Source organism: Suillus plorans (genome assembly GCF_016647745.1).
Source record: "Suillus plorans strain S12 chromosome Unknown HD556scaffold_2, whole genome shotgun sequence".
Classification (NCBI taxonomy): domain Eukaryota; kingdom Fungi; phylum Basidiomycota; class Agaricomycetes; order Boletales; family Suillaceae; genus Suillus; species Suillus plorans.
This window is the reverse complement of record NW_024537386.1, coordinates 1,622,035-1,643,497: the sequence shown is the minus strand read 5'-3', so window position 1 is coordinate 1,643,497 and position 21,463 is coordinate 1,622,035. Positions and strand designations below refer to the sequence as shown.

General features: G+C 47.4%; 13 protein-coding genes across 13 annotated transcripts; 7 read left to right on the top strand and 6 right to left on the bottom strand.

Annotated features, from left to right (window-relative positions):
- Positions 1–23: 23 nt before the first annotated feature.
- On the bottom strand, positions 24–815 carry HD556DRAFT_1224841 (uncharacterized protein; the record flags this gene model as incomplete). The annotated part of the gene is made up of 5 exons (XM_041296975.1): positions 24–146; positions 206–324; positions 379–402; positions 452–525; positions 580–815. 5 exons carry the CDS (start codon positions 813–815, stop codon positions 24–26), a joined length of 576 nt encoding a protein of 191 aa, XP_041167370.1.
- Positions 816–881: 66 nt separating this feature from the next.
- On the top strand, positions 882–1,583 carry HD556DRAFT_350554 (uncharacterized protein). Its single transcript, XM_041310350.1, has 3 exons — positions 882–1,146; positions 1,199–1,467; positions 1,514–1,583. Exons 1-2 carry the CDS (start codon positions 939–941, stop codon positions 1,372–1,374), a joined length of 384 nt encoding a protein of 127 aa, XP_041167369.1. The 5' UTR covers positions 882–938; the 3' UTR covers positions 1,375–1,467; positions 1,514–1,583.
- Positions 1,198–2,231, top strand: HD556DRAFT_1325039 (uncharacterized protein; the record flags this gene model as incomplete). The annotated part of the gene is made up of 3 exons (XM_041301500.1): positions 1,198–1,467; positions 1,514–1,775; positions 1,832–2,231. Coding segments are annotated over exons 1-3 (539 nt in total), but the record flags the coding sequence as incomplete, so codon positions are not given.
- Positions 1,962–3,544, bottom strand: HD556DRAFT_350639 (uncharacterized protein). The gene is made up of 7 exons (XM_041310351.1): positions 3,250–3,544; positions 3,059–3,201; positions 2,925–3,005; positions 2,784–2,873; positions 2,674–2,724; positions 2,281–2,622; positions 1,962–2,231 (listed from the first exon to the last, which is right to left on the bottom strand). The coding sequence occupies exons 1-7, from the start codon at positions 3,334–3,336 to the stop codon at positions 2,117–2,119; spliced, it is 909 nt and encodes a 302-aa protein (XP_041167367.1). The 5' UTR covers positions 3,337–3,544; the 3' UTR covers positions 1,962–2,116.
- Positions 3,545–4,280: 736 nt separating this feature from the next.
- Positions 4,281–5,855, bottom strand: HD556DRAFT_350398 (uncharacterized protein). The gene is made up of 7 exons (XM_041310349.1): positions 5,693–5,855; positions 5,514–5,631; positions 5,153–5,454; positions 4,915–5,100; positions 4,829–4,864; positions 4,721–4,777; positions 4,281–4,669 (listed from the first exon to the last, which is right to left on the bottom strand). The coding sequence occupies exons 1-7, from the start codon at positions 5,750–5,752 to the stop codon at positions 4,469–4,471; spliced, it is 960 nt and encodes a 319-aa protein (XP_041167366.1). The 5' UTR covers positions 5,753–5,855; the 3' UTR covers positions 4,281–4,468.
- Positions 5,856–5,883: 28 nt separating this feature from the next.
- HD556DRAFT_1261235 (glycoside hydrolase family 47 protein) lies at positions 5,884–9,334 on the top strand. Its single transcript, XM_041299049.1, has 15 exons — positions 5,884–6,089; positions 6,142–6,194; positions 6,244–6,260; positions 6,310–6,356; positions 6,408–6,744; positions 6,794–6,839; positions 6,891–7,051; positions 7,103–7,187; positions 7,249–7,328; positions 7,379–7,505; positions 7,563–7,687; positions 7,734–7,892; positions 7,954–8,295; positions 8,345–8,513; positions 8,573–9,334. Exons 1-15 carry the CDS (start codon positions 5,947–5,949, stop codon positions 9,280–9,282), a joined length of 2,601 nt encoding a protein of 866 aa, XP_041167365.1. The 5' UTR covers positions 5,884–5,946; the 3' UTR covers positions 9,283–9,334.
- Positions 9,335–9,392: 58 nt separating this feature from the next.
- On the bottom strand, positions 9,393–10,511 carry HD556DRAFT_1324944 (phosphoribosyltransferase-like protein). Its single transcript, XM_041301499.1, has 4 exons — positions 10,233–10,511; positions 9,907–10,176; positions 9,776–9,851; positions 9,393–9,726 (listed from the first exon to the last, which is right to left on the bottom strand). Exons 1-4 carry the CDS (start codon positions 10,290–10,292, stop codon positions 9,581–9,583), a joined length of 552 nt encoding a protein of 183 aa, XP_041167364.1. The 5' UTR covers positions 10,293–10,511; the 3' UTR covers positions 9,393–9,580.
- On the bottom strand, positions 10,512–11,723 carry HD556DRAFT_1523205 (ribosomal protein S3Ae). The gene is made up of 5 exons (XM_041309211.1): positions 11,611–11,723; positions 11,490–11,556; positions 11,353–11,433; positions 10,756–11,303; positions 10,512–10,701 (listed from the first exon to the last, which is right to left on the bottom strand). The coding sequence occupies exons 1-5, from the start codon at positions 11,623–11,625 to the stop codon at positions 10,642–10,644; spliced, it is 771 nt and encodes a 256-aa protein (XP_041167363.1). The 5' UTR covers positions 11,626–11,723; the 3' UTR covers positions 10,512–10,641.
- Positions 11,724–11,792: 69 nt separating this feature from the next.
- HD556DRAFT_1324907 (uncharacterized protein) lies at positions 11,793–12,622 on the top strand. Its single transcript, XM_041301498.1, has 3 exons — positions 11,793–11,925; positions 11,976–12,195; positions 12,252–12,622. The coding sequence occupies exons 1-3, from the start codon at positions 11,803–11,805 to the stop codon at positions 12,542–12,544; spliced, it is 636 nt and encodes a 211-aa protein (XP_041167362.1). The 5' UTR covers positions 11,793–11,802; the 3' UTR covers positions 12,545–12,622.
- Positions 12,623–12,706: 84 nt separating this feature from the next.
- Positions 12,707–14,544, top strand: HD556DRAFT_350080 (peroxisomal 3-ketoacyl-CoA-thiolase). The gene is made up of 6 exons (XM_041310346.1): positions 12,707–12,942; positions 12,997–13,364; positions 13,421–13,875; positions 13,934–14,126; positions 14,174–14,285; positions 14,336–14,544. The coding sequence occupies exons 1-6, from the start codon at positions 12,868–12,870 to the stop codon at positions 14,372–14,374; spliced, it is 1,242 nt and encodes a 413-aa protein (XP_041167361.1). The 5' UTR covers positions 12,707–12,867; the 3' UTR covers positions 14,375–14,544.
- HD556DRAFT_350092 (MFS general substrate transporter) lies at positions 14,545–17,349 on the top strand. The gene is made up of 18 exons (XM_041310347.1): positions 14,545–14,900; positions 14,958–15,007; positions 15,057–15,083; positions 15,138–15,165; positions 15,214–15,247; positions 15,300–15,365; positions 15,423–15,512; positions 15,564–15,634; positions 15,688–15,717; positions 15,767–15,805; positions 15,862–16,138; positions 16,192–16,221; positions 16,275–16,308; positions 16,358–16,445; positions 16,496–16,550; positions 16,602–16,652; positions 16,707–16,792; positions 16,851–17,349. Exons 1-18 carry the CDS (start codon positions 14,715–14,717, stop codon positions 17,163–17,165), a joined length of 1,557 nt encoding a protein of 518 aa, XP_041167360.1. The 5' UTR covers positions 14,545–14,714; the 3' UTR covers positions 17,166–17,349.
- On the bottom strand, positions 17,253–18,904 carry HD556DRAFT_350144 (uncharacterized protein). The gene is made up of 4 exons (XM_041310348.1): positions 18,783–18,904; positions 18,490–18,726; positions 17,398–18,437; positions 17,253–17,347 (listed from the first exon to the last, which is right to left on the bottom strand). Exons 2-4 carry the CDS (start codon positions 18,702–18,704, stop codon positions 17,340–17,342), a joined length of 1,263 nt encoding a protein of 420 aa, XP_041167359.1. The 5' UTR covers positions 18,705–18,726; positions 18,783–18,904; the 3' UTR covers positions 17,253–17,339.
- Positions 18,905–18,944: 40 nt separating this feature from the next.
- Positions 18,945–21,428, top strand: HD556DRAFT_1324877 (uncharacterized protein). The gene is made up of 4 exons (XM_041301497.1): positions 18,945–19,460; positions 19,516–19,721; positions 19,775–19,856; positions 19,908–21,428. Exons 1-4 carry the CDS (start codon positions 19,049–19,051, stop codon positions 21,317–21,319), a joined length of 2,112 nt encoding a protein of 703 aa, XP_041167358.1. The 5' UTR covers positions 18,945–19,048; the 3' UTR covers positions 21,320–21,428.
- The last annotated feature ends 35 nt before the right edge of the window (positions 21,429–21,463 follow it).

The following is a 21,463-nucleotide window of genomic DNA, read 5'->3' as shown; positions in this document are numbered from 1 at the left end:
CGGTCTGTCGATGTGAAATAGAATCACAGAGCGATTTTCATTCCTGTGTACCATGCCCAAGCTCCTGTCACCACTAAAGAGAGGACGGCCCAATTCAAGTTCAACTGTACGACTGTGTATAGCCATATTGTTGCGAATTGCGGACACTTGGGGGATAGTCTGTAAACAACTTGAAGGCATCTTGCCGAAACGGAACATAACACACCTGTCGCATATTGACAAGCCATGATCCACGGTTTATAAGCCATATCATCCGGGGCCCAACACCAAGGGAAAGTATGAATAGAACGAGTTGCATTCGAGGGTTAGCCTTGTGTCGCGTAGCTAGAGGCGATCAGTCAGAAGGGCACCAAACTGACACAGGTGCATTATACTCACTGTAGAACACAAATATGGACAAAACTGCATGAATTTGAGCATCAAGGATTCTCCATGCATATTTCGAACGTACTGGGTAAGTTTGTGAAGAGCCGTCCAGCAATATCACCAGCAGTTGGGTGCCGTGCATACTGCTGATGTATGAGGCTGTCGCAAACAACAGGAGGTGAGTTGGGAGGCGAGCACCAGGCATAAGCTCACATGTCCATCATGATGAGAAAGAATGTCAACGGCATGATGAACACGACCGCATTGAAGATCTCATCAGCAAGTGGGAGTGGTTCCACATTGTCTGTAGTCTCCTTAGGTTTTCGTGTCTCAGCTACCTTCCTAAGGACACCCGTTTGTTCTATCAAGCGCCACTGTTCGTCTTCAGATATATCGACTAGAGGCTTCTGCACGGGCGTTGTCTGCGTTGTCTGGCGCTTCTTAGCCATTGGTCGTGAATTTGAGTTACTACTCGGAGTCAAGTCCTTCAAAGTTCAAGTCGTGGATGCTTGCCGCCGGCATTACCATTTAGGGTCTTCCATTTCAAAGGCCTCCCACAAGTCTTCTTGTCAATGATGGAGGACGAGGGAGCCAGATTGCTCGACCTCCTACAAGCACATGGCCAACAGTTCCTAAACTCTTTCGAACTCAATCAAAATCCTAGGAAGAAGCAGAAACTAGAGGAGTCCCCAAAGGAACTCGAGAACGAGGATTTTGAGGAGTGGGGAGGTTTCAGCAATGCAGCTGTCTCCACTCACCCATCCGAAGAAGATGACAACGGTTTGTGGTTATCCAGGCTGCTATTCGTTTACTATAATGGCTATATTATCAGGTACTCCCGATGAATACGATGACGGCTTCACCGCCAGTTCCTCCACCAAGATACCAGATGTAGTGGTGTTCTCAGACTCGAGGCAGAAGCCTTCAGAACAGTTCTCGAAAGCTCAGAAAAAAGCTTTCATGGCAAGTCTCATGTATTGCTACCTTCGTGTACTGATACAGGAGTGAACAGTCTTCAAAGGTAGCTAAAGTTACATCTTCAATGGAAGTCGATAGGGTCCCACATCGAGACGAGGATGACACACAAAATGATGAGGATATGTGAGCCCTTGACATCGTAAAGCTGTTCTCTTACAGATTTTTCTAGCTCGAATGCCCAGAACGACGCTCTCCTCCATCGTTTAGTCCACACAAAATTGTTGTCTGGGTCTTTGAACCCTGCACTCGACTTGACCCATGCACAACGGGATAAAGCACTGTCCGGTCGTGTCTTAGAAATTGCAGGGAAAGCCAAGCTCGGCAAGGGAGAAGTTGACATTCGCGCTGCAGAACGAAATAAGGCTTCCAAGCGAGTGCGAGAAGGACTACTAAAGAAGAAGGATGAGCGAGAAAAGCAACAGCTGGAGGAGGTTCGTTTCAGCACGTCTTGCCATCCAATCATATGTCAACAGTGGTTTGCTCTTAGGCCAAAAATTTGGGAAATTATCACCCCACTCTTAAAAAATTGTTTGATACATCATCTGGGTCCTCAGGCCGTCAAAGACGAGTTAGGGGTCTCGGAATGGGAGTGGGCAAGTTTAGTGGGGGGACGCTGAAGCTTAGTAAAGAGGAAATAAATTCGGTGACCGGTCGTGGGGTACATGGCGCAGCCAGGCACGGGCACAATACAAGTCGTAGTCGTAGATGATGTCTCATAGCATTACGATAATTACCCATCATTGCGCAACAGACGTGCTTTTTCATGAAATTCTCAAATTTGGAGGGATTGCATCCCATCAGCGATCTCCTCGACGGGGTGCATGTCTGAGGGATGAGGCCCGTCACGTAGCCGACTGGAATTGGAATGCCGGTCATCCGGAAGAGTCCTGCTGATCATCAGAGAGCTGGTTCTCGTGGTTCTGCTTGGTCACTCACTGTGGAAATGGCCTTTCGGACATATTCGAGGAAGTATGGCTGCGGTGGCTGTTTGTTCTGTGCATTGATGAGTGCGATCCTCGTGGTTGGTCCTCGGGCTGCCAATCATCCCTTCCATGGTAACCCGTATCTCGTGGCTGTCTATCTCGGTGATCCCGTGTTCTGTATTCCCTGTCTCTGTATTCCCTGTCCCGGTAGGGGTCTCTGTATTCCCTCTCTCGGTAAGGGTCTCTGTCGTCTCTATCCCTGTAGCCTCTACCCCTGTGTTCGTGATAGTAGTCATCGTAGTGCCTGTACGATGGACCGGAGTGATATCTATGGGATGAGTAGTCATCGTGGTGCCTGTGCGAAGGATCGGAGTGGTATTTATGGGACGAGTAGTCATTGTGGTACCTATAAGAGGGATCGGAGTGATAGTTCTGGGACGAGTAACCCCTGCTACTACTATAAACAATCATCAGGGTCAGTATCATGAATCTCCTATGCATAGTTCATAGACAAACCTTGGGCGTTTTGAACTACGTTGATTGGGATCTATCATAACCACTCGTGGATCTCTGGGATGGCCACTTTCGTGATCGCGGCCATCATAACTATAATCAACACTTGAGTAAATCTACAGAACCAGCATGACACTGTCGCACCTGTAAAGCTCACGCCCATGATTATCCTGCACAATAAAGGGTGCAGAACGTGGTGCTGGGCGCCCGCTAAAATCACCAACTCTTCGATCAACTTCAATGCAAGCCAAGGAACAGAATACTAAACCAAATCTTACCTTCCAACTTCATTCCCATATTCATCTTGGAATATAACACTCACCCCGCCAGGGATGACGTAATAGATAGGACCATGCCTGCCTGAGTGAGGGGCCCGGCCGTGCCCAACTGGGTGGATTTCATTGTATCGCATCGGACGAGTCTACAAGCAGTCATTATAGTTGTCGGAAAATGTATATCAGTAGCAAACCTCATGGCCGTCCGCATATATATTAGTAGGACTCTTCCCCGGGTAACCACCCGGTGTGTGTATAGAAGCCTGAAAGGTGGCTGTCATAAAACAGACAGATAAACGGATGAAGAGTAACACACCGCTCTCGTATGAGAGTGACTAGACATTGGCGTTCTGGGCCCCTCGACAGTATGATCGCTCCCTGAGTCAATAGATCTGTCGATGTGGGTGATAGCAGGATCGTCAGGCATGTGACGACCTGAAACATTGCCGTAGCTAAAAGAATCTGCCCGAGTGACTCCATCTCGCATTTGGGAATGTAAAGATGCAGGTTGATCTGGCATCCTTGGGGGACTATGTATAGTATGTCCTTGCTCAGAAAATGTTTCCGAAAATCGACTGTCACCATCGTCTCGCTCAACAGACGGAACAGGGCTCAAAGGGTTTTCTGGTCTTGTGGGGCGGGCGTTGAGAGTTCCCCCTAGGATAGTCTGAGGGTTGTCCACCCGAACGTAGCCATCGTAGTATTCATCTCCGTCAGTAGGTGCACGTGATGGAACAGGAGTGAATACCTGTCCCCATTGAAGTTGAGCTTCATGTAGCTATATACAATGTAATGCAGAGCTTACTGGCTCCACTCTCTATGATCGAGAGAGGTGTGACATCAGCCTAAATCTTGTAACAGATTCGTATGCTTACTTTTCTTGGCAGCGTCTCATGCCTTCTCAGTTGTGGATGAGAAATGGGTTGGTGATAATCTGGTTTTGAAAATTCCTCGCCGTAGTCATTGTAGACTGCGCGATCAGGACGATGATTGTTGGGATTGCGGCCTCCGAATGCCTTGAACATGTTGAATGGCATCGTAGATTCGTGACAGATATGTTTGAGAGCTGATGTTAGAACGGACAAAGGCTTGGGAATTTATGGCAGCATGCTGGCACATGAGGCCGCCATGAGTAAACAAGCTTCTTCGGTGCTTCTACAGCATGTCAAATTCGTGTACTGTGTTTAGAAGTAATACTAGTAATCTCCAAGGATAACACGGGGGACGGTGAGAAACCCGCAATAATCCGGTAGTCAACTGAACTTGAACTTTCGGAAGCAACGTCGAACTAACATATCGTCTGGAGGAAAATAAAGATTCTCATTTCCACTAAATAGTATTGTGGTGGGAACGATAAAAGTCACAGTAATAGGTGAAACAGATCTACCATCAAACAGGGGCGACCAGATAAATTTAATCATGTTCTCCTAGCTGCCTTACTTGGGACAAAGCCTGTGCAACCTTGTTGATGGCATCTGCAGCTGATGCAATAGATGCCACGTCCATTTGATTTGCGGTTTCGCAGATCTGCGCAAGTCTTTGTGACATAGCATCCAAAGACAGCTTGAGTGCCTGAGCAGGGGAATACGCATTGGTAGACGGAACACTTGCATGCTGCGCAAGATCGTGAGAGGATCATAAAATAATTGTGAGCACCGTACTGACCAGACGTTCGCTATTATTAGCCAAGTCTCGTGTAGGTTTCGGAATATTGATGGTCAACTAATGACAGATCAGCTTACTCGACGATTGATTATTTCAAAAGACGGCTACCTTTGACGACTCTGATGCAGGAAGTAATGGCGAAGACTAGGATCTATGTCAACTATGACCTGGGCAGGTAGAAGAACTTTCGGTACCTGTGAAGGTATATTGCGCATCACTGCTTTTCCTTTGTCACGAGAGCCCAATGTCATCGGAGCACTTGACATAGAGTTTCCAGCCCCCGAGCTGGATCCTGTTCTAATTGCAGGTGGAGCTGGGACAAGGCGCTGCCATCCTTCAGAGACATCAGTAACGTAGATCGTCCCACAAACAACGCATTCCTGGACCCTGATGAACGATTTCTATATAAAAGAACTGTGAAGAATAGCTCACCTTGCGAGGATCTCTCTCCTCTCCGCCTTTTGGAGGTCTCACAAGAGGTACGCCGTAACACCTGATGTTCGGACATTCTTCACCAAGCATCGCCCATCCCTTCAAAAGACGCTTTCCAATCTCTGCAGATGCTTGGTCCGATTGCTGCCGCCTGCGGATTATCTCTTCGGTGTCAATGGGAGGGGCAAACGTTGGGGAGCTCAAAGCGCTGGATAGCTCTGTAGGAGGAGTTGATGGTCGTGAATTAGATCCATGATTTGATGATGAATTTGTTGATGAAGAATTAGACTGCGTCGATGTAGCTGTGGATAAGGTAGGCTGTATCATTGGGCCAGAGTACGACGGTTAGGTAGTTCCTTACATTGTTGAGGACCGTTGCAATTCACGCAAAGGTGAGTTACCGGTGATCCATTGTTAGGTGACCTCATGAGAGGAACGCCGCAACACGCCGGGGACGGGCATGTTGTGTCTGTTAACACCTATGAAGAATTATATGAAAGTGAGATGGGTGGCTGATACAAGAAATAGAAACCACCTGACCCAGCCTTTTATCATGTATTCTCCAAGTTTGCTGGATACGTCGACGATACTTGTGCTCATCTTTAAATTACTACTGCAGGGCCGTAGTAGTTGCAATATGGATTTCGAGGAAGCCGAGATATTTATTTATAATAAATTTCGAAAATTAGCCTTTCGATCTGACGACCACGTGATCAACGGCGCGAACGTGAGTTGACCGTTCCACGTCTACCGATCCGAATCTGTGACTGCTGCCATTGATTCTCCTCTGCAGCATGAAATGGGAAAAAGGTTATTCTTGTACATTTGCTTTCGCCCTCTTGATTACTCTATGTAACGGAGTTGACGCACGGCAGAGCATAAACACAAGTCATCACCAAGAAACTGCTTGGACCTCTGAGCGCAAGAGATCATTCAGGTGTGTACGCCTTCCACTGTTTTGCTTTCAATCTTCGTAAACAACTATCTAGAGCAACCACAAAAGACTTATGGTACCATGGTTTCAACCATTACATGTCCCATGGTGAGCCTTGTCTAAGCAATTCATGCATGTCGCCGATGGCAGTTACTAGCTTTTCCACTGGACGAGGTTCGCCTATCCTGAGCTGTACTCTTTCTGTGCTCCAATTCGTTTTCAGTTGTCTCCATTGTCTTGTACTGGTAGAGGTCCAGATTGGGAAAATCCGTAAGGATCTCGGTTTTGACCTGGTTTTGAGTTGCTTGACGCACCTAACAGCGCAAATATAGCACATAATGACGTTTCAGGAAACTACTCCTTGACTCTCATTGATGTTCTGGATACGCTGGTTGTGCTAGATGATCCTCCAGGGTTTCAGAACGCAGTCCAAAATGTCCTTAACTGGGTGTCGTTCGATGTCAACACAAAACCACAAGTATTTGAGACCACTATTCGGGTGTTGGGTGGACTTTTATCTGGTCATATGTTTGCGAGTCAGCCTGGCCAACCTTTCTATCTCCCTTGGTATCGCGGTCAGCTTCTGACAATGGCATATGATCTTGGGAATCGACTATTGCCTGCATTTTCCACCCCTACTGGTCTGCCTTTCGCGAGGGTGCGCATCTCCCTGTGTTTTTGTAGTCCTCAGCATCAACAACCTGCAGGTTAACTTACGACATGGGGTTCAGCGGGGAGAATCCCTTGAAACTTGTTCGTTACTGACAATTGGATCCGTCACTTGTAACACTGAAGTCACTCTAGGCACAGCTGGCGCTGGTTCTCTGATATTGGAATTGGCTACCCTTAGTCGTCTCACCGGAGACGACCGCTTTGAGAAGGCCGCATATAAAGCTTTCTTCGCACTATGGAACAGAAGATCTGATATTGGTTTGGTCGGCAACACAATTAATATTTGGACAGGAGTGAGCTCAGCCTGGTTACATTTCTTGCCGCTTCTAATTGGATTTCATAAGACGTGGACACTACCAGAAATAACAGGAATCGGCGCAGGCGTTGATTCTTTCTATGAATATGCCTTGAAGTGGTATGTCATGAGTGGTGCGTTCGTGGAGTAGTTGGTGTATTCCATACTTTGACATCACCCGTGGGTACCCTGCAGGTGAAGTAGAGTTCCTTGACGTATGGCATGAAGGTTATGCCGCTGTGATGAGATACTCCCGTTCTCCGGACGGTCATTGGGTGAGTAGTGATATCTCTTCTTGTCTTGATGGTTCCCTCAGGTTCTGTAGTTTCGCAATGTCAACATACATACGGGTAATCAAGCGTATGCCACAATTGATTCTCTATCTGCTTTCTGGCCTGGTTTGCAGGTCCTGGGTGGTGATGTACAAAATGCCATCAAATCTCACATGACATGTAAGTGTTTCCGATTATCCTCAGCTAACCTTTTTGATAATCCTTGGACTGGGACAGACTGGAACATTTGGAGACGACATTCTGGTCTTCCTGAAGTATGGGACGCTCATTTTCTGCAGGCAACGTCTTTTCAATACCCGCTTCGACCGGAGTTCGTCGAATCGACGTGGTACCTCTATAGGGTCGGCTCTTTCACCTTCTCGCATGCTGTAGCTCATCATCAGATAGGCCACTCGAGACCCGTATTATCTAGATGTCGGTGAACGTATTTTGAGAGACCTAACTGTCCGCGCCAAGGTGGATTGTGGATTGACTGGTATCCAAGATTTACGGACCAATGTCAGAGATGACAGGATGGAATCGTTTGCGTTATCAGAAACACTAAAGGTCCGTCATAAAAATCTAGCCACGCCGAAGCGCTACTTGGTACCAATCACAATTTATCTAGTATTTGTACCTTTTGTTCGACGAGGACAACCCGCTACACAAAGATGATTCACACTACGTTTTCACCACCGAAGGGCACATTCTATCACTTCCGAAGGAAGTTTTAAAGCCCATGTCTCATGTTCGACGAAAGATGCGTGGCAAAGAGAACCACCAGTGCCCTCTGTATGAACCTGTACAGAACTTGTCGCCTGATGGAACCATCAGTGGCCTCATCCGAGGTGTCGGTTCGAGAGTGGACGTCGATTATGCTAGATACCTGGTCGGGTTGCGATCGCAGGCTCTGGACGAGCACCACTGGTCTCCTGATGGCTGGTGTGCAATCCCTGAAGTTGATTTATATGTAAGGAATTTTCATGACATCCTACTGTCGCAGTGACATCCTTCAGCAGTCTTTTGATTTCATCATGTCACCCGGTGGCAAGATGGTACCCGAGGACCCCAACCCTGGCCCCCTCAAACTCAAGACGGTGGCAGATGGTTTTATTCTCCACAATGTGACAGGCATCCGGGCCCACGTCGTCAGTCGATTGGATCGTAAAGGTTACGACATCACGAAGCGTAAGGTCTTCTTTCCCCCCCAACTGGCTAGTGAACTCACTTATGGAACATGGTACTAGTTGGGCCGCATGCTGTCCGTACTGGACAAATAGTGTATGTCAACGACTCCGCACTCTGGGATTCCCTTCCAGATCCTCGCCCGACTTACCGTAGCAAGGACGTTCAACTCCGTATCTTTCTTGACACGTTTGACCCAGCACTTGCAGCACAACCTGGGGCTTCAAGCTTTAACGGAGAGACGTATGTCAAGGCTTATACTGCCCAGTTCGGTGGAGACTTGGCTGCACTTGACGCCTCCGATACCCTTCACTTCGGTTATTGGGAGGGTACAGAGGTAGAACAGGAGAAAAGCAACCCCCTCGGATGCAAACCTTATGAAACCAACTTCGACGGAAACGCTGTCCTCGTCCATCGTGGCGAATGCGCATTCCTAGAGAAGCTGGTCTATGCACGAGATGCAGGCGCTTCGGGAGTCATTGTTGTCAGTGACGAGGATAGTCCTATCAATCCTTCTGCTTCAGCCGCAGAGATCGCTGCTGCGGGCGATATCAGCGACGTCGCTTTGGTGCTGTTGCCATATACAGTTGGCAAATCTGTTACTGCTATGGTAGACGCTGCTGGGATGTTTGGCTACGGACATGTCATGTTTGCTGTTGATACTGAAGCACAAGCATGGACAGAGGGAGTGATAGATCCGACACCGGGAGAAGTTGGGCAAATCCTGTATATCAACGGACACCCTCTATCAAATACTAGACTAATAATATAATGTGACGAGCTCCAGCTGATACTTTTGCGGCCTTCTAAAGGCCTGACGGGAGACTAGCCATGAACTTTCAAGCATGAGTACAGCACAACGCTACCAGCATTGAATGCGTTGTTGGCTTTGCGTCAATTTCATAAATTTGGAGGGCAACATTGTTACATGCTTATATTGCCGTGACAGAAATGCACGTATACAATGACAAGCTCTGAATATATGAACTTATCTATAGTGAAATCCACAGCAGTAATCATAGAAACGGGTATCGACATAAAATACTAATAAAGAGAATGTGCCTGGCGACTCAATCCAAGTGTTGAATGACAGAGTAGGCAGGAGCATCCAAACTTTGATATCCCTTAAGGAACATAATCTCGATGATGAAGAGATACTCGATTGTCACCCCGCCTAGCTTCTTGACGAGCTCGCCAGCTGCCTTGGCAGAGCCCCCTGAACAACATATGAGATACGGCACCAGATAATGAGAGCCTGGACTCACCGGTGGCAATGAGATCATCAACAATAACCACGGACTGCCCAGGTAAGATCGCATCTGATTGCATTTCGAAAGAGTCCTGTACGGCGCCAGTTAGAACGTATTTGACTTCCGAATATATATAAAAAACTCACGGCACCATACTCCTTCTCGTAGGTCGCTGAGACACAGTCGCCTGGGAGCTTACCACGTTTGCGAACAGGTACGAAAGATGCTCCCAGTCGCAGCGCGATGATAGGCCCAATGAGGAATCCCCGGGCATCTAGGCCGACTACGACATCAACCTTTTTGCGCAGTGATTTTGGTACAGTTTGCGACGTGATGTGATGAACAAGGTGGGTGATGAGCGTCTCGAATGCGACAGGGTCACGGAGTATGGGAAATATGTCGAGGAAGTCGATTCCCTGGAATGGAACCATGTTGAGCTTTTCTCCGCGGCTGGAGCAGAGCTTTGACGAACCTTCTTTGGAAAATCGGGATGGAGTCGAATAATACTTTGCAGGTATTCGACGTCGGCCATGGTGTAGTTTAAGGTTACAAAAAGGTGGTTGCTAACCAGGGAAACAAGAATGACTCGAAGATGGTGACGTTTTATATGCGACCTTGGCGGATATCAGAAGCAAACCGTTTCGAGTTGGTTCCGCGTGAACTCCGAGTGAAATTGGTGACCGTCTTGACATGTAGAATGGCACCGTGAGTAGGCGTTCATGATAGGACTGAAACTCCATTTAAAACCCGTCTCGCAACAGATTGATGCATGTTGTCATGATGTTCATAGATTGATCAATACCCTTTTAGCATAAGTACTTTGCGAGTGGTCATGGTCATATGAAGAGATACAAAGGTAGACGACGAGTGACAAAAGAGTTTTAAACAGATTGGAGAATCTCAGGCTCCTTGAAGTCCTTCGCTACGCGGGTGCCTGTCTCCTGCAACGTGGGCGTCAGTTCCAGTCAGCTAATACAAGTATGGTAGTTACTTACGTCTGTTGACTCGCCGTGAAGCTCAAGCAGTTTCGAGACATCGAACTTCGGTGCCTTGAGAATTTTTGCCTTGCGAACGTAGACATTTTGTAGAGGGTAAATGTTGCGGGTGTGTTTCTCTATCTCTCGTCCAATAGCCTCTGGCACAAATTTCTGCACCAACTCCTTCAAGTCACAACTCGACGCTTCCCGGGTCATGATCTCGAACATCTTCTTCCGAATTTCACGAATTTGGCTCGTCTGAGCGTAAGTGGTCTTGCGGACCTGGTTTGGGCGACGCTTGGTGAAACCGATAGCAAAGAGGCGGATGAGGTAGCCGTCAGTCGTCTTCACGTCGACGTGTGCCTCGATGAGGGTTTGCCACTTGCGGACAAGGGAGCGTAGCTTGTCCGAAGTGAAGTCCATGCCGTGGAAATTTGTCAGACAGTTCTTTCCCTGCACCTCATCGATCCGTAGTTTGATCTTACGGAACGATTGTTCCTCGTCCTTGTTAAGGTCGGCGAGGGATACCTCGATGATGCGGCCCTTGAGAGAGTCGCTTGCGTTTTCTAGTGAAAAATTAGGTTGTACGTTTGACAGAAAGGATCTTGTACGCACTCAAACCCTGTGATCGGTTGACAAGGGTCTTGCCAACATTTCGGACTTCAAATGTGGAGGGTGCTTTGATATCATACCACTCTTGATAATCATGAAGTTAGCCCGACAGGATACAGGCAATGTAAAATACGACTCACCCTTGCGCGAGAAGGGGTCAACGACCTTCTTCTTGATACCCTTCTTACCCTTAGACAGACGTTTGTTCTACACAGTTGAAGTTATATATACCCTCCCTAATGCAAGCAAATCGATACATACTTTTCCTACAGCCATATTGGATTCGTGCACTGGCGGTTGGGAGAAGACCGCTAGTCGTTATGAGCCGGCACTTGGACGAGCTGCAGAGTTTAGGTGTGTCGGTTATAGAATTTGGCTTTGTTGTGCTCCCTGAGATGGTGGCTTAAACCTTATTTCGATAATTGTACAGTACATTCTCACGCCACATTGCTAATGACCGTAATGTTCACCCGACAGCAATTTGACGAGGCATGTCGGGAATTCATTCATGCTCATCAATCCATATCCTCTGCATATGAAGCTAGGCTTTCGGGATGGTCTTGGAAAGAACATCATGTACGCCGGTATTATATAGCCTGTTTCTTTTCATGGATCTCGAAATACAGACACTACCAGGCTTCGGTTACATGCACCGGATTGTCACTCTAAACTGGCGTCACCCAGCATCAGCTGATACATTCCTTGAGATTGACGATAGTTTGGACGTCGTCGATGATGGCACAACTGCTTCCCATGACTCTCCTGATTCATTGACTTGTCATCAGTATGTGGTGTTATCGGCAACTTTCCGTGTGCCAGCATTTTATTTTTCTATCCATGGTTCGAGTACGTCCGACTAAGATATTCCCCACATGAATGAGACACTCAACTTGATAGCGCAGGTGGTTCTCCATTACAGTTGACTGATATCATGCAAACTTCTCTTCTTCGTGAGGATGTGTGCGAAGGGACAGTCGCTACAACATTCGCTGTATCGCATCCGGCAATGAACTTCCCCCTCCTATCGCAAGGAGAACACCCGACGCTAGGCACGCCCTGTTGGTACTTTCACCCATGCGAAACTGCTAGTGCAGTCGAGGAGATCCTCAAGGAATCAGAGGAGAACAGTAGGAGACCGCTGAGTTGGATGGAGGCTTGGTTCATAGTGTTGAGCACAGCCGTGGACATGCAGTGATTTCGATAATATTTTTGGATGGTGTTCCCAGGCCTTGGATTTGTATAGACCTGACGAAAGGTTTTGTAATATAAGCTCACATGTGACGAAATCATTCCCGGATCTTACGTGCAAAGGACGTACATACTTATATATGAGAGATGCCAGCCCACAAGCGAGCCTTGTCTTGTGTTTATCAACCTCGTCGAGCTCAAAGGTCAGCCTGATCACTTGACTCAGACATTTCACAAGATATATCGTACCACCTAGTGGAAACCACACGCTTATTCAGTTACCGTCGTACGATCATACTACATACGCTTCTCAAATATAACCAGCCCATCATGATGCTTGCAGCACGTCTTACGTCCCTATCTAAATCATCCCGCCCTAATATCTCATCTTTGACCCGCAAAATGGTATGTTATCTTTTTTTTCATGATTAACAAGTCGCACAGCTCATATTTTCCCAGTCCTCCCATGAAGCTGTCATCGTTGCTGCGTCGCGTACGCCTGTCGGATCCCTATACGGATCACTCAAGACTTTGACCGCACCCCAACTTGGTGCTGTTGCCCTCAAGCATGCTTTCGAGCAATCGAAAGTCGATCCCGCAGTCGTCGAGGAGATTTACTTCGGCAATGTCGTTCAAGCCGGTGTCGGCCAATCACCCGCACGTCAAGTAGCACTTGCTGCCGGCATGAAAACTGCATCTGACGCTACAACCATCAATAAAGTTTGTGCTAGTGGTATGAAGACAATTATGATTGCTGCTCAAAGCATAGAGTGTGGTTACAAGAACGTGGTTGCCGCTGGTGGCATGGAGAGTATGAGCAACGCTCCGTAAGTGATTCATCATTCGATTCCCTGTTTGCTCTTGAAATTGACGTAGCTTGAAGTTTCCTACTTCCCCGGACCAACCCATTGTTCGGCAAATTCGAGACCAAGGACTCTCTTGAGAATGACGGTCTTTGGGATGTCTACAGCAACTTCGCCATGGGTAATTGCGGTGAAATTGCTGCAGAGAAGTACGACATTAGCAGAGTCTCGCTTGACGAGCACGCAATCGACTCGTACAAACGTGCTGATCGTGCGTGGAAAGAGGGCGTCTTCAATGCTGAGATAGCACCTGTCACCATCAAGGGCAAGAAGGGCGACACCGTTATTAAGGAAGATGAGGAGTATAAGAAAGTCATGTTTGAGAAAGTTCCCTCCCTAAAGTCAGCCTTCAAAGCAGGCGGACGGATCACCGCTGCAAACTCTTCAAATCTCAATGATGGGGCCTCTGCCTTGATATTAATGTCTGCAGAGAAAGCAAAGGAGCTTGGCGTGAAACCGCTTGCCAAAGTCATTTGTAAGTCCACCTGGCTTATCACACCACCATTCCTTATCTCATGTGGCATTTTCCGCAGCATATGCGGATGCGGGTGTTGAGCCCATCGACTTCCCCATGGCTCCTACTGTTGCTCTCCCGGAAGCACTAAAGAGAGCAAACTTGACTGTCGATGACATTGCACGTTTTGAGATTAATGAAGCCTTTTCGGTTGTTGTCCGTATCACTGAAAAGCTCCTGCAAATTGACCCTGCAAAAGTCAATGTTAATGGGCAAGTCTTACGACTTCACGTAGACATCTGCTAACGTCACTTGATAGTGGTGCTGTTGCCCTTGGCCATGCGATCGGAAGTTCGGGTTCTCGCATTGTGGTGTCCCTGGTTCACGCCCTGAAGTCTGGGGAATATGGTGCAGCAGGCATTTGCAACGGGGTAAGTAACTTGCAGTTTCGTGTGTTATGGCACTCACGGTAGTTTTCTAGGGTGGGGCAGCTTCAGCCATCATTATTCAGAAACTATAGTCGTTTTGCGTTAATTATTTCTGTATTATTTTATGAACTTTCGTATCATACACTCATTTTTATCTTTAGAAACCGTCAGTCTCTACGCGGCGTTCGTGAGAAGCCCGTGAATAAATTTGTCTTGTTGGGTGACTTATCTCTTGCTTTCCTCGTGGAACATGTTGGCTTGCTTATCTGTTACCTCAATTGCAACACGGCTCGTTGAAACTATTGGTTTGTCACTTATCTTGCGGGCACAGCAATAACACCAAACCGTCGCGGATGCATTTCTTTCTGTGAGATGCTTGAGAGGATAAGAAGCTAGTGTGATGTTCGAGCGTCTTGATTACGCGCCAGTACAATGTCTTCCGAAACTAGTGCAGTGAAGAATCTGGACGAAGTCGAGAAGAGCTCGCAGCTCGAGAACTATGATGACAAGCTCGGGCTAGATTCCCTCAATAACGGTGATGCGGCTCTTCAGCTCGTCGGTGCACAAGCAACGGCGAAGTTCAGTGAGGAGTACAACCGAAAGCTCAGGCGCAAGCTGGTATCTATTTTTTTCTGCACTTTGGCGATTTTGACCTGAATATTGACGGATCTACAGGACCTTGTCATCCCCCCCATTTCAGCGGCTGTCTACTTCTGTCAATATTTGTTCGTCATTTAATGCACATGATAATATTTTGTGCTTATCCTTGAACAGGGACAAGACCTCACTGAACTATGCGAGGCGAGTATTGTTTCGCAGCGATGTTGGGTAACATGAATATTGATCATATCGCAGTATCATGGGCTTCCCGATCGTGAACCAGGCAAGTTATAATATTCATAATATCCAGTATGTGCTAATATGACTTTAGAACTACAACTTGGTATCCATGGCCTTCTACCTGGGTAGGATTTTTGATTCTGTGAACTCTTACAAAGTTCAAACTGTTCAACACAGGTTACCTCTTTTGGGAGTTTCCGACCGTCTATATATCGCAGAAACTTCGGTTAGCCAAGTATCTTGGTGAGAGCGAAATAAAGTAACGATGGCATCAACTGCAAATCAGCTAACCCTTTGAAGGCGGCAACATTGTTGTATGGGGGATATTGCTCATGCTGCATGCCTCAACAGACAACTTCGGAGCCTTCTTTGCTCTCAGATTCCTTCTGGGTACGCCTCTTCATATTTCATAGAAACAAGACACAAACCAGAGATGGCTAGGAATGTGCGAGTCTTGTGTCGCGCCGTGTCTCATTCTCATTATCTCAATGTTTTACAAGAAGGATGAACAGGCACGTGAAAAACTTCGTGTAGAATATAGTACCTTTTGACTGACGGTCATAAGGCTCAACGTATTGCATGGTTCTACATCATGGTGCGACTGTATTGCATTCAAAAGTAGCATTGCCCCTAACTTTGTTTAGAATGGGCTAACCCAAGTGTTTGGTGGTTTCGTGGCATATGTGAGTACTATTCAATACACCAGGGGACGCAACACGAATGATTTACACTCTTCCAGGGTATCTCGTTCTATGGCGGCAATGCTTTACCGCCCTACAAGATCATCTATATACTACTGGGTGGTCTTGCGATCGCTATTGGCATAGTCGTCTTGATCTGGCTACCAGATTCCCCAGTCAATGCTTCCATGCTGACGAGGGAGGAGCGGATTGCTGCTCTTGAACGTGTCCGGAACGATCAAGGAGGTACGGAAAACAAGAAATTCAAGAAGGACCAGGTCATCGAAGCCCTCACGGATCCTCGCACATGGCTTGTTGTTTTGTCAACGTTATTGAGTAAAACCTTTTACTTGAATCTGCACGAGAGGCGGCTGATGCAGACTTTGTAGCAAGTATCCCTAACGGAGCTTTGAGTAACTGTAAGTCGCATCAACAGAAATTAGCCCAGTGGAAGTTAAGTTCTTGACTACAGTCAGTAACATCATCGTCAAAAGCTTCGGATATACGTGCGCAAACCGCGCTGTCTTTGCTTCTCACTAATAGCATTTCTCCTAGATCAAAGCAAACCCTGATTCTTTCCACCCCTGGGGGAATTATTGGTTCCGCAATGGTGATTTTCTGTGGATGGTATGCTGATAAGAAGGTAGAGGGCCTAAAATTATCTCAACAACTAATTTTCTCAACCAACTTTAGAACGAGCGGATGATCCCCGTCGTGTTTGCATTGATTCCTACCATTGTCGGCGCAGGTATGCTGTTCGTAAATTTTAGATGGAACGTCGGCTGAAAGTGATAAATAGCCATCCTTATTGGCATGAACGGATCCTCTAACAAGGGCGTTCTGCTCTTTGGTTCGTGCAGTTGTCACTATTTGATGTTTTCATGAAATCTGATTTTCGCGGCAGCGACATACATCATCGGTACCTTTGGCAGCGCTCTTTCCACGATCTACGCATATAACGCAAGTAACACCGGTGGCCATACCAAGAAGGTATGTTTGATGTCACTCATCCTCCTTTATTCCCTCAGTTTATTTGTGCGGTGCTTAGGTGACTATTAACGCAATGACGATGGCTACTTTCAGCATTGGCAATATCATCGGAACTGAGATATTCCAGCCTAAAGATGCGCCAGCTTATATTCCAGGAAAGACTGCGATTATGGTTTTGTTGATCGTGCAACTGTTCGTCTCGTTTTTACTACGCTGGATCAATATCCGCTTGAACAGAAAGCGAAAAGCTCATCTGGCGGACTTAAAGGCGCAACGGGGTTGGACTGATGAGGATGTGCAAAAGGAAAGAGAGCGTCACGCATTTGCTGACCTCACTGATAGACAGAACATTTTCTTCGTATACACATGTTAAGAAGTGCATATATGTGTATCAATGTATTTCTTAGTATATGGACAAATTCACATTCCTGAGATGCTGGACTGCCACCACCGAATACGCTAATTGTGTCGTACGAGCGGCCGCGGTGACGATAAAGCACACGGTAACACAACATTTACAAAGTGCTAAAGAAAGAATACATGCCTTTCAACAGGCTATAAAAACGTCAGTATGTGCACATGGTCGCAGATGAGATAGCACGTACCTCGCACACGCTTCCAATATTCCTTGATGGCATTGGGTGCATCGTCGGCGAGCATATCTTCAGGTTCCCACGAAGCGTCATCGGAGCTGTACCCCTCCCAGTAAACTAAAAATTCCCTTTCGCCTTCCACTTCTCGGTGTGATTGAATCGAAGACACGACAAACTTCTCCATGAACTCGACTTTCGCTTCCTTCGGGCATTTGATACGGAGCGATTGCCGTACAGGAAGCGTCCATGCCTTAGGAAGACGCATCTTTGGAAGTGCGCCAGATGGGTGAAAGGGGCGGCGGGGTGGTGTGCCGATCTTCCTCATGTATTTATCGATCTCGCATAAGGTGTGCTCGATATCGCACAGCATAATAGGACGAGCCTTTGGCCCCAAGCCATTAAACTCCAGTTTGAGGCGCGAGAAATGATCACTCTGCGTGAGTTGCATCCATCGGATTATGTCAATCTCGCATGCGTGAGGGATTTGACCTTTGAAACAGCGTTGAAGGCCGCGACGTGAACCCACCCCGACCACCACAAAATCGTAGTCTGAGAAATTCAAAACACTCGAATAGGAGAGGTTCAGCACTAGCTGGTACGCAGTGAAGTCTCCCATGCTCTTAAAGGTGCACAGCCATTCAAAGATGTCTGCGACGTACTTGGCCTCTGTGCACCGCATGGGTAAGTTTTTCATCAAGACCTCCATGAGAACGAGATGGTTCATGAAGTTTTCCACAAAGCCTAGACTAGGTGCAGGCTTTTGAAAAGACCCAGTGTATAACGGGACTTTGTCATCGTACAAACGACGCAGGACGCCTTCGTAATCGGCTCGCTCGTAGGTGGACCAAGTGAAAGGTGTGATCGCACCTCGCAGGGTTTCATATGTTTTAATGCTCGTGAAAGTATTGAAAAGCAGAATTCGAAACACAAGTTCGGTGGGATCTTGAGAACCTTTTTCGATGACTTCTGCGACCAAGTATTGGCTCACTCGGTCTAGGACCCGGTACGTATTGCAGAACGGATAAGTTCGTAAAATGGGGTCGTCCGTCCACCTGCCAAATACATTGAGTCGGGCCTACCAAAGAGGAATGAGTGGATACATACGGGGCGGGGAGGCCTTCGAGACGCTTCTCGGTGATAGCGTGTCTTTCTGCAGCGAAACGCCAAAACGTATCGAACACAGGTGTCGGCTCGAAAGTCCGGCCTCGTACAGTGACAGTCAAAGGCGGTGACATCGCATCTGACTGATAAAGTTTTGAACGTTTGGGACATTTGTCCGTGACATTCGTTTCAGCTATTCGTTTCCGGCTGGAACCCATCTTCAAACGAGGAACGAGTGAACTGTAGGTTGGTGTTCATGATCCGGCCCGCCAATAAAATAAAATAAAAAGACATACCTCTCGAAGACAAGCAAACAGCGGTGATGGCTAGCTGTTTGACGGCTTGAATAGAACTAAGCGGCGTTGAATAGTTCTGTACATAATAAATGCTAGATCCCCGCGTCCGAGTCGCGCCTGGAATCATGCGTTTCATTTTCGTTGGACTCCGAGGCTCCCGGTTAAACGTTAAATGACAACGCCCATTTCGCTACCCTGATTTGTACGTAAGCACTTCTATCAAAGTTATACTAGTTACTAGCATCGTTCCTAAGGCTCGCGACACCATGGATAAGTCATCAAAGAATGATTTTATCCAAGCATACCTCGACCGTCAGAAAGTCTATGTACATTCATATTCTTCAATCGATCCCCCCTCAAAAATATCCAACGGGACACCGACAAGGGCGCGTGATGAAGAAACGAAAAAGCTGAAATTTGGGTTCGACACGCCTATACTCGTTCCCCGTGTGGCTGGGCCTGATATCGTTAGTACGGACAAGCGCTCGGTCCTAGGACTTCCCATCAAGGCAACGCAAAAGACCCGAAAGACTCAAAAGGCACATGATGCTGAAACTTCTATAAAGGAAAACAAAGACTCAGTGCGCGCACCGCTCATCACCGCTCGACGTGATTCATCCAAGCGGAAGCGTAAGAAGGCGGAAGTCCCATCTGGTTCCGACGAAGAACGGGAGGCTAGTGAGTTCTCGCTAATATCATGAATCCACTATCTTCTCTGAACAATTTTGCAAAGGACTGAGCGAGCGTCGAGAACGGAAACGTGTAAAGCGCGATATTGTGAAACCAAATACCAATATTGCAGTGCATATTAGCCCATCAGCAAGTGAAAAGGAATATAAGAAGGTTGCTCGTAAAAAGGGAAAGAAACATTCGGGCACTGCAGGTCTCGCACTCTTGCACGGATTCTCAGCGACTAATGTCGGTAAAAACCGCCTCACGGTGAGTACCGCCGGTCTGGTCTATCTAATCCCTAGGTTTCAACATGACCTTAGTTAAAACCATTGGCTTCTCTCGGAGTGTTCAACAAGGGTAAATCATCCGCCAAGACGAAGATATACAAAACGAAGGAGCCAGGTAACGCTAGAACCTACGTTCTCTGCTCCTCAATCATTGATCGTAGTTCAGCCCATAAATTATTTTCAGAAATAACGTTTCTCAACAAAACCGTGACAGCCAAGCAATACGAGTCTCCGGTGGATGAGTCGGTTATATCCTCTCGACCACCTTCTGTTGTGAAGAAGATCAAGATCACGAATCATCGCAAAGACAGGAAATCGATTCAATCCACAAGTAACCATTCTGCGAGTCCGGACCTTCCTAGGGGAAGTACAGCTATATCAGAGCCGTGGGATATCGAGCTTCAAAGCAAATGTCCTTCTTCAGATGGTTCTTGTCCTCAGCCAGGCAAATCCATAGCCGGAACGCTAGTACTTGATCCCCGTATGGCCAATTGGCACGATCAAGAGCTGCCATCTGAGGGCCAGGTGATACATTCTTCCCTCATAATAACACCCGTGAAGGAAACGTCTCATGACTGTATACCCGACGAAATCTTGTCGTCGGTTTCAGCGTCTATCATCGCGACCATCTATGATCTCGACGGTGGATCGTCTATTCATCCCTCTCATTCCGCATCTCAGGTTGGCCTCAAACGACTTGGCCATCTAAGCCCTTCTGTCGAGCTTCTGGCATCAAAGTATTTTACCATGCGTGAAACGGAGCATGTGTCACGGACGTTCGATCAACGACACCCTATAACTAACTCTTGTGGTGTGATATCGGGCTGCAATCCGCGTGACGCACACCCCCTCTCTGTTTCCCACCCGCATGACACGAGCACAACGCGTCGCGCTGCACCTTCGAATGCTATGGTCGACAGCAGTCCTTTACGTATTCATGGTATCCCGGAGGAGCATTTTCTTCCCATAGCTGACGACCTCATGCCAACTTATCGAGGTCACTCAATCACACAGTATAGTCGCTCAAACGAGGACGTCATTTCGGCATGGTATGCTCCAGACGCATGTACCACCAGCCTCTTTGAAGGGGACTCTGGCCATGATGATGATATTCGAGACCAAGACCTGGTATATCTGGAACCTCCGCATCTTGTCGATGAACCCAGCTTCTACTCTCTGGTGCAGGCCTACTCGAGCGACGGGCTGCACGATATCCCAGCGGATGAAATGGTCGTACTCGACGAGCCATGCCAAGGTCCTAGGAAACTCATCGAGTATACGCAAGAAGTGGATGACTACGAACACTCAGACCTCGCGCTGGAACTATCTTCATTGCATCATGATTATTTCTCGTCACCCACCCGCTCTCACGCGACAGCCGAGGCATATGACGATGATTCCTGCTCACTGCACCCGTTCTTGCAAGGTCGTGCGATGCTACTTGGCATCCCCCCGTACGTTCCGCCTTGGCACGATCCGCATGACCATGAACACACGAAATGTGGGAGTGGTTTGTTATCAGCTGAGGTGGATGTTGCAAAACGCTTGAAAGACCATTGGCGGCCGCATAGATTATGATAGGTGAAGGTTCGAGTAGATAGTTTTTCACATATGTACGCTACTGGTATTGGAGTCACCTGTCACGAACGCGAAGTGTCACGCGTGACCGCATAAAATAAAACTCCGCCCCTCACGTACAGACGATTAGTGCTGTGAAATACT

What these genes read in the sequence shown, in the direction of transcription:
- HD556DRAFT_350554 (XM_041310350.1), top strand. Translation starts at nt 939, where the DNA reads ATGATGGAGGACGAGGGAGCCAGATTGCTCGACCTCCTACAAGCACAT. An exon ending in ATCCGAAGAAGATGACAACG is followed by an intron (nt 1,147 to 1,198) that starts GTTTGTGGTTAT and finishes CTATATTATCAG; the next exon opens with GTACTCCCGATGAATACGAT.
- HD556DRAFT_350639 (XM_041310351.1), bottom strand. Translation starts at nt 3,336, where the DNA reads ATGACAGCCACCTTTCAGGCTTCTATACACACACCGGGTGGTTACCCG. An exon ending in TATATGCGGACGGCCATGAG is followed by an intron (nt 3,202 to 3,249) that starts GTTTGCTACTGA and finishes GACTGCTTGTAG; the next exon opens with ACTCGTCCGATGCGATACAA. An exon ending in CATGGGCGTGAGCTTTACAG is followed by an intron (nt 2,874 to 2,924) that starts GTGCGACAGTGT and finishes TGTTGATTATAG; the next exon opens with TTATGATGGCCGCGATCACG.
- HD556DRAFT_350398 (XM_041310349.1), bottom strand. Translation starts at nt 5,752, where the DNA reads ATGAGCACAAGTATCGTCGACGTATCCAGCAAACTTGGAGAATACATG. An exon ending in TTGCAACGGTCCTCAACAAT is followed by an intron (nt 5,455 to 5,513) that starts GTAAGGAACTAC and finishes CCTTATCCACAG; the next exon opens with CTACATCGACGCAGTCTAAT. An exon ending in TGCGCAATATACCTTCACAG is followed by an intron (nt 4,865 to 4,914) that starts GTACCGAAAGTT and finishes CATAGATCCTAG; the next exon opens with TCTTCGCCATTACTTCCTGC.
- HD556DRAFT_1261235 (XM_041299049.1), top strand. Translation starts at nt 5,947, where the DNA reads ATGAAATGGGAAAAAGGTTATTCTTGTACATTTGCTTTCGCCCTCTTG. An exon ending in CATCAAATCTCACATGACAT is followed by an intron (nt 7,506 to 7,562) that starts GTAAGTGTTTCC and finishes GGACTGGGACAG; the next exon opens with ACTGGAACATTTGGAGACGA. An exon ending in CGACGTGGTACCTCTATAGG is followed by an intron (nt 7,688 to 7,733) that starts GTCGGCTCTTTC and finishes ATCATCAGATAG; the next exon opens with GCCACTCGAGACCCGTATTA.
- HD556DRAFT_1324944 (XM_041301499.1), bottom strand. Translation starts at nt 10,292, where the DNA reads ATGGCCGACGTCGAATACCTGCAAAGTATTATTCGACTCCATCCCGAT. An exon ending in ACGAGAAGGAGTATGGTGCC is followed by an intron (nt 9,852 to 9,906) that starts GTGAGTTTTTTA and finishes GGCGCCGTACAG; the next exon opens with GACTCTTTCGAAATGCAATC. An exon ending in TGATGATCTCATTGCCACCG is followed by an intron (nt 9,727 to 9,775) that starts GTGAGTCCAGGC and finishes TATGTTGTTCAG; the next exon opens with GGGGCTCTGCCAAGGCAGCT.
- HD556DRAFT_1523205 (XM_041309211.1), bottom strand. An exon ending in TGACCCCTTCTCGCGCAAGG is followed by an intron (nt 11,434 to 11,489) that starts GTGAGTCGTATT and finishes ATGATTATCAAG; the next exon opens with AGTGGTATGATATCAAAGCA. An exon ending in TTCACGGCGAGTCAACAGAC is followed by an intron (nt 10,702 to 10,755) that starts GTAAGTAACTAC and finishes CCCACGTTGCAG; the next exon opens with GAGACAGGCACCCGCGTAGC.
- HD556DRAFT_1324907 (XM_041301498.1), top strand. Translation starts at nt 11,803, where the DNA reads ATGACCGTAATGTTCACCCGACAGCAATTTGACGAGGCATGTCGGGAA. An exon ending in GGTCTTGGAAAGAACATCAT is followed by an intron (nt 11,926 to 11,975) that starts GTACGCCGGTAT and finishes CTCGAAATACAG; the next exon opens with ACACTACCAGGCTTCGGTTA. An exon ending in TTTTTCTATCCATGGTTCGA is followed by an intron (nt 12,196 to 12,251) that starts GTACGTCCGACT and finishes TTGATAGCGCAG; the next exon opens with GTGGTTCTCCATTACAGTTG.
- HD556DRAFT_350080 (XM_041310346.1), top strand. Translation starts at nt 12,868, where the DNA reads ATGATGCTTGCAGCACGTCTTACGTCCCTATCTAAATCATCCCGCCCT. An exon ending in ACCGCTTGCCAAAGTCATTT is followed by an intron (nt 13,876 to 13,933) that starts GTAAGTCCACCT and finishes CATTTTCCGCAG; the next exon opens with CATATGCGGATGCGGGTGTT. An exon ending in CAGCAGGCATTTGCAACGGG is followed by an intron (nt 14,286 to 14,335) that starts GTAAGTAACTTG and finishes GTAGTTTTCTAG; the next exon opens with GGTGGGGCAGCTTCAGCCAT.
- HD556DRAFT_350092 (XM_041310347.1), top strand. Translation starts at nt 14,715, where the DNA reads ATGTCTTCCGAAACTAGTGCAGTGAAGAATCTGGACGAAGTCGAGAAG. An exon ending in ATCCATGGCCTTCTACCTGG is followed by an intron (nt 15,248 to 15,299) that starts GTAGGATTTTTG and finishes TGTTCAACACAG; the next exon opens with GTTACCTCTTTTGGGAGTTT. An exon ending in TTGCATGGTTCTACATCATG is followed by an intron (nt 15,718 to 15,766) that starts GTGCGACTGTAT and finishes AACTTTGTTTAG; the next exon opens with AATGGGCTAACCCAAGTGTT.
- HD556DRAFT_350144 (XM_041310348.1), bottom strand. Translation starts at nt 18,704, where the DNA reads ATGGGTTCCAGCCGGAAACGAATAGCTGAAACGAATGTCACGGACAAA. An exon ending in CTCGAAGGCCTCCCCGCCCC is followed by an intron (nt 18,438 to 18,489) that starts GTATGTATCCAC and finishes TGTATTTGGCAG; the next exon opens with GTGGACGGACGACCCCATTT.
- HD556DRAFT_1324877 (XM_041301497.1), top strand. Translation starts at nt 19,049, where the DNA reads ATGGATAAGTCATCAAAGAATGATTTTATCCAAGCATACCTCGACCGT. An exon ending in TCGGTAAAAACCGCCTCACG is followed by an intron (nt 19,722 to 19,774) that starts GTGAGTACCGCC and finishes ACATGACCTTAG; the next exon opens with TTAAAACCATTGGCTTCTCT. An exon ending in ATACAAAACGAAGGAGCCAG is followed by an intron (nt 19,857 to 19,907) that starts GTAACGCTAGAA and finishes ATCGTAGTTCAG; the next exon opens with CCCATAAATTATTTTCAGAA.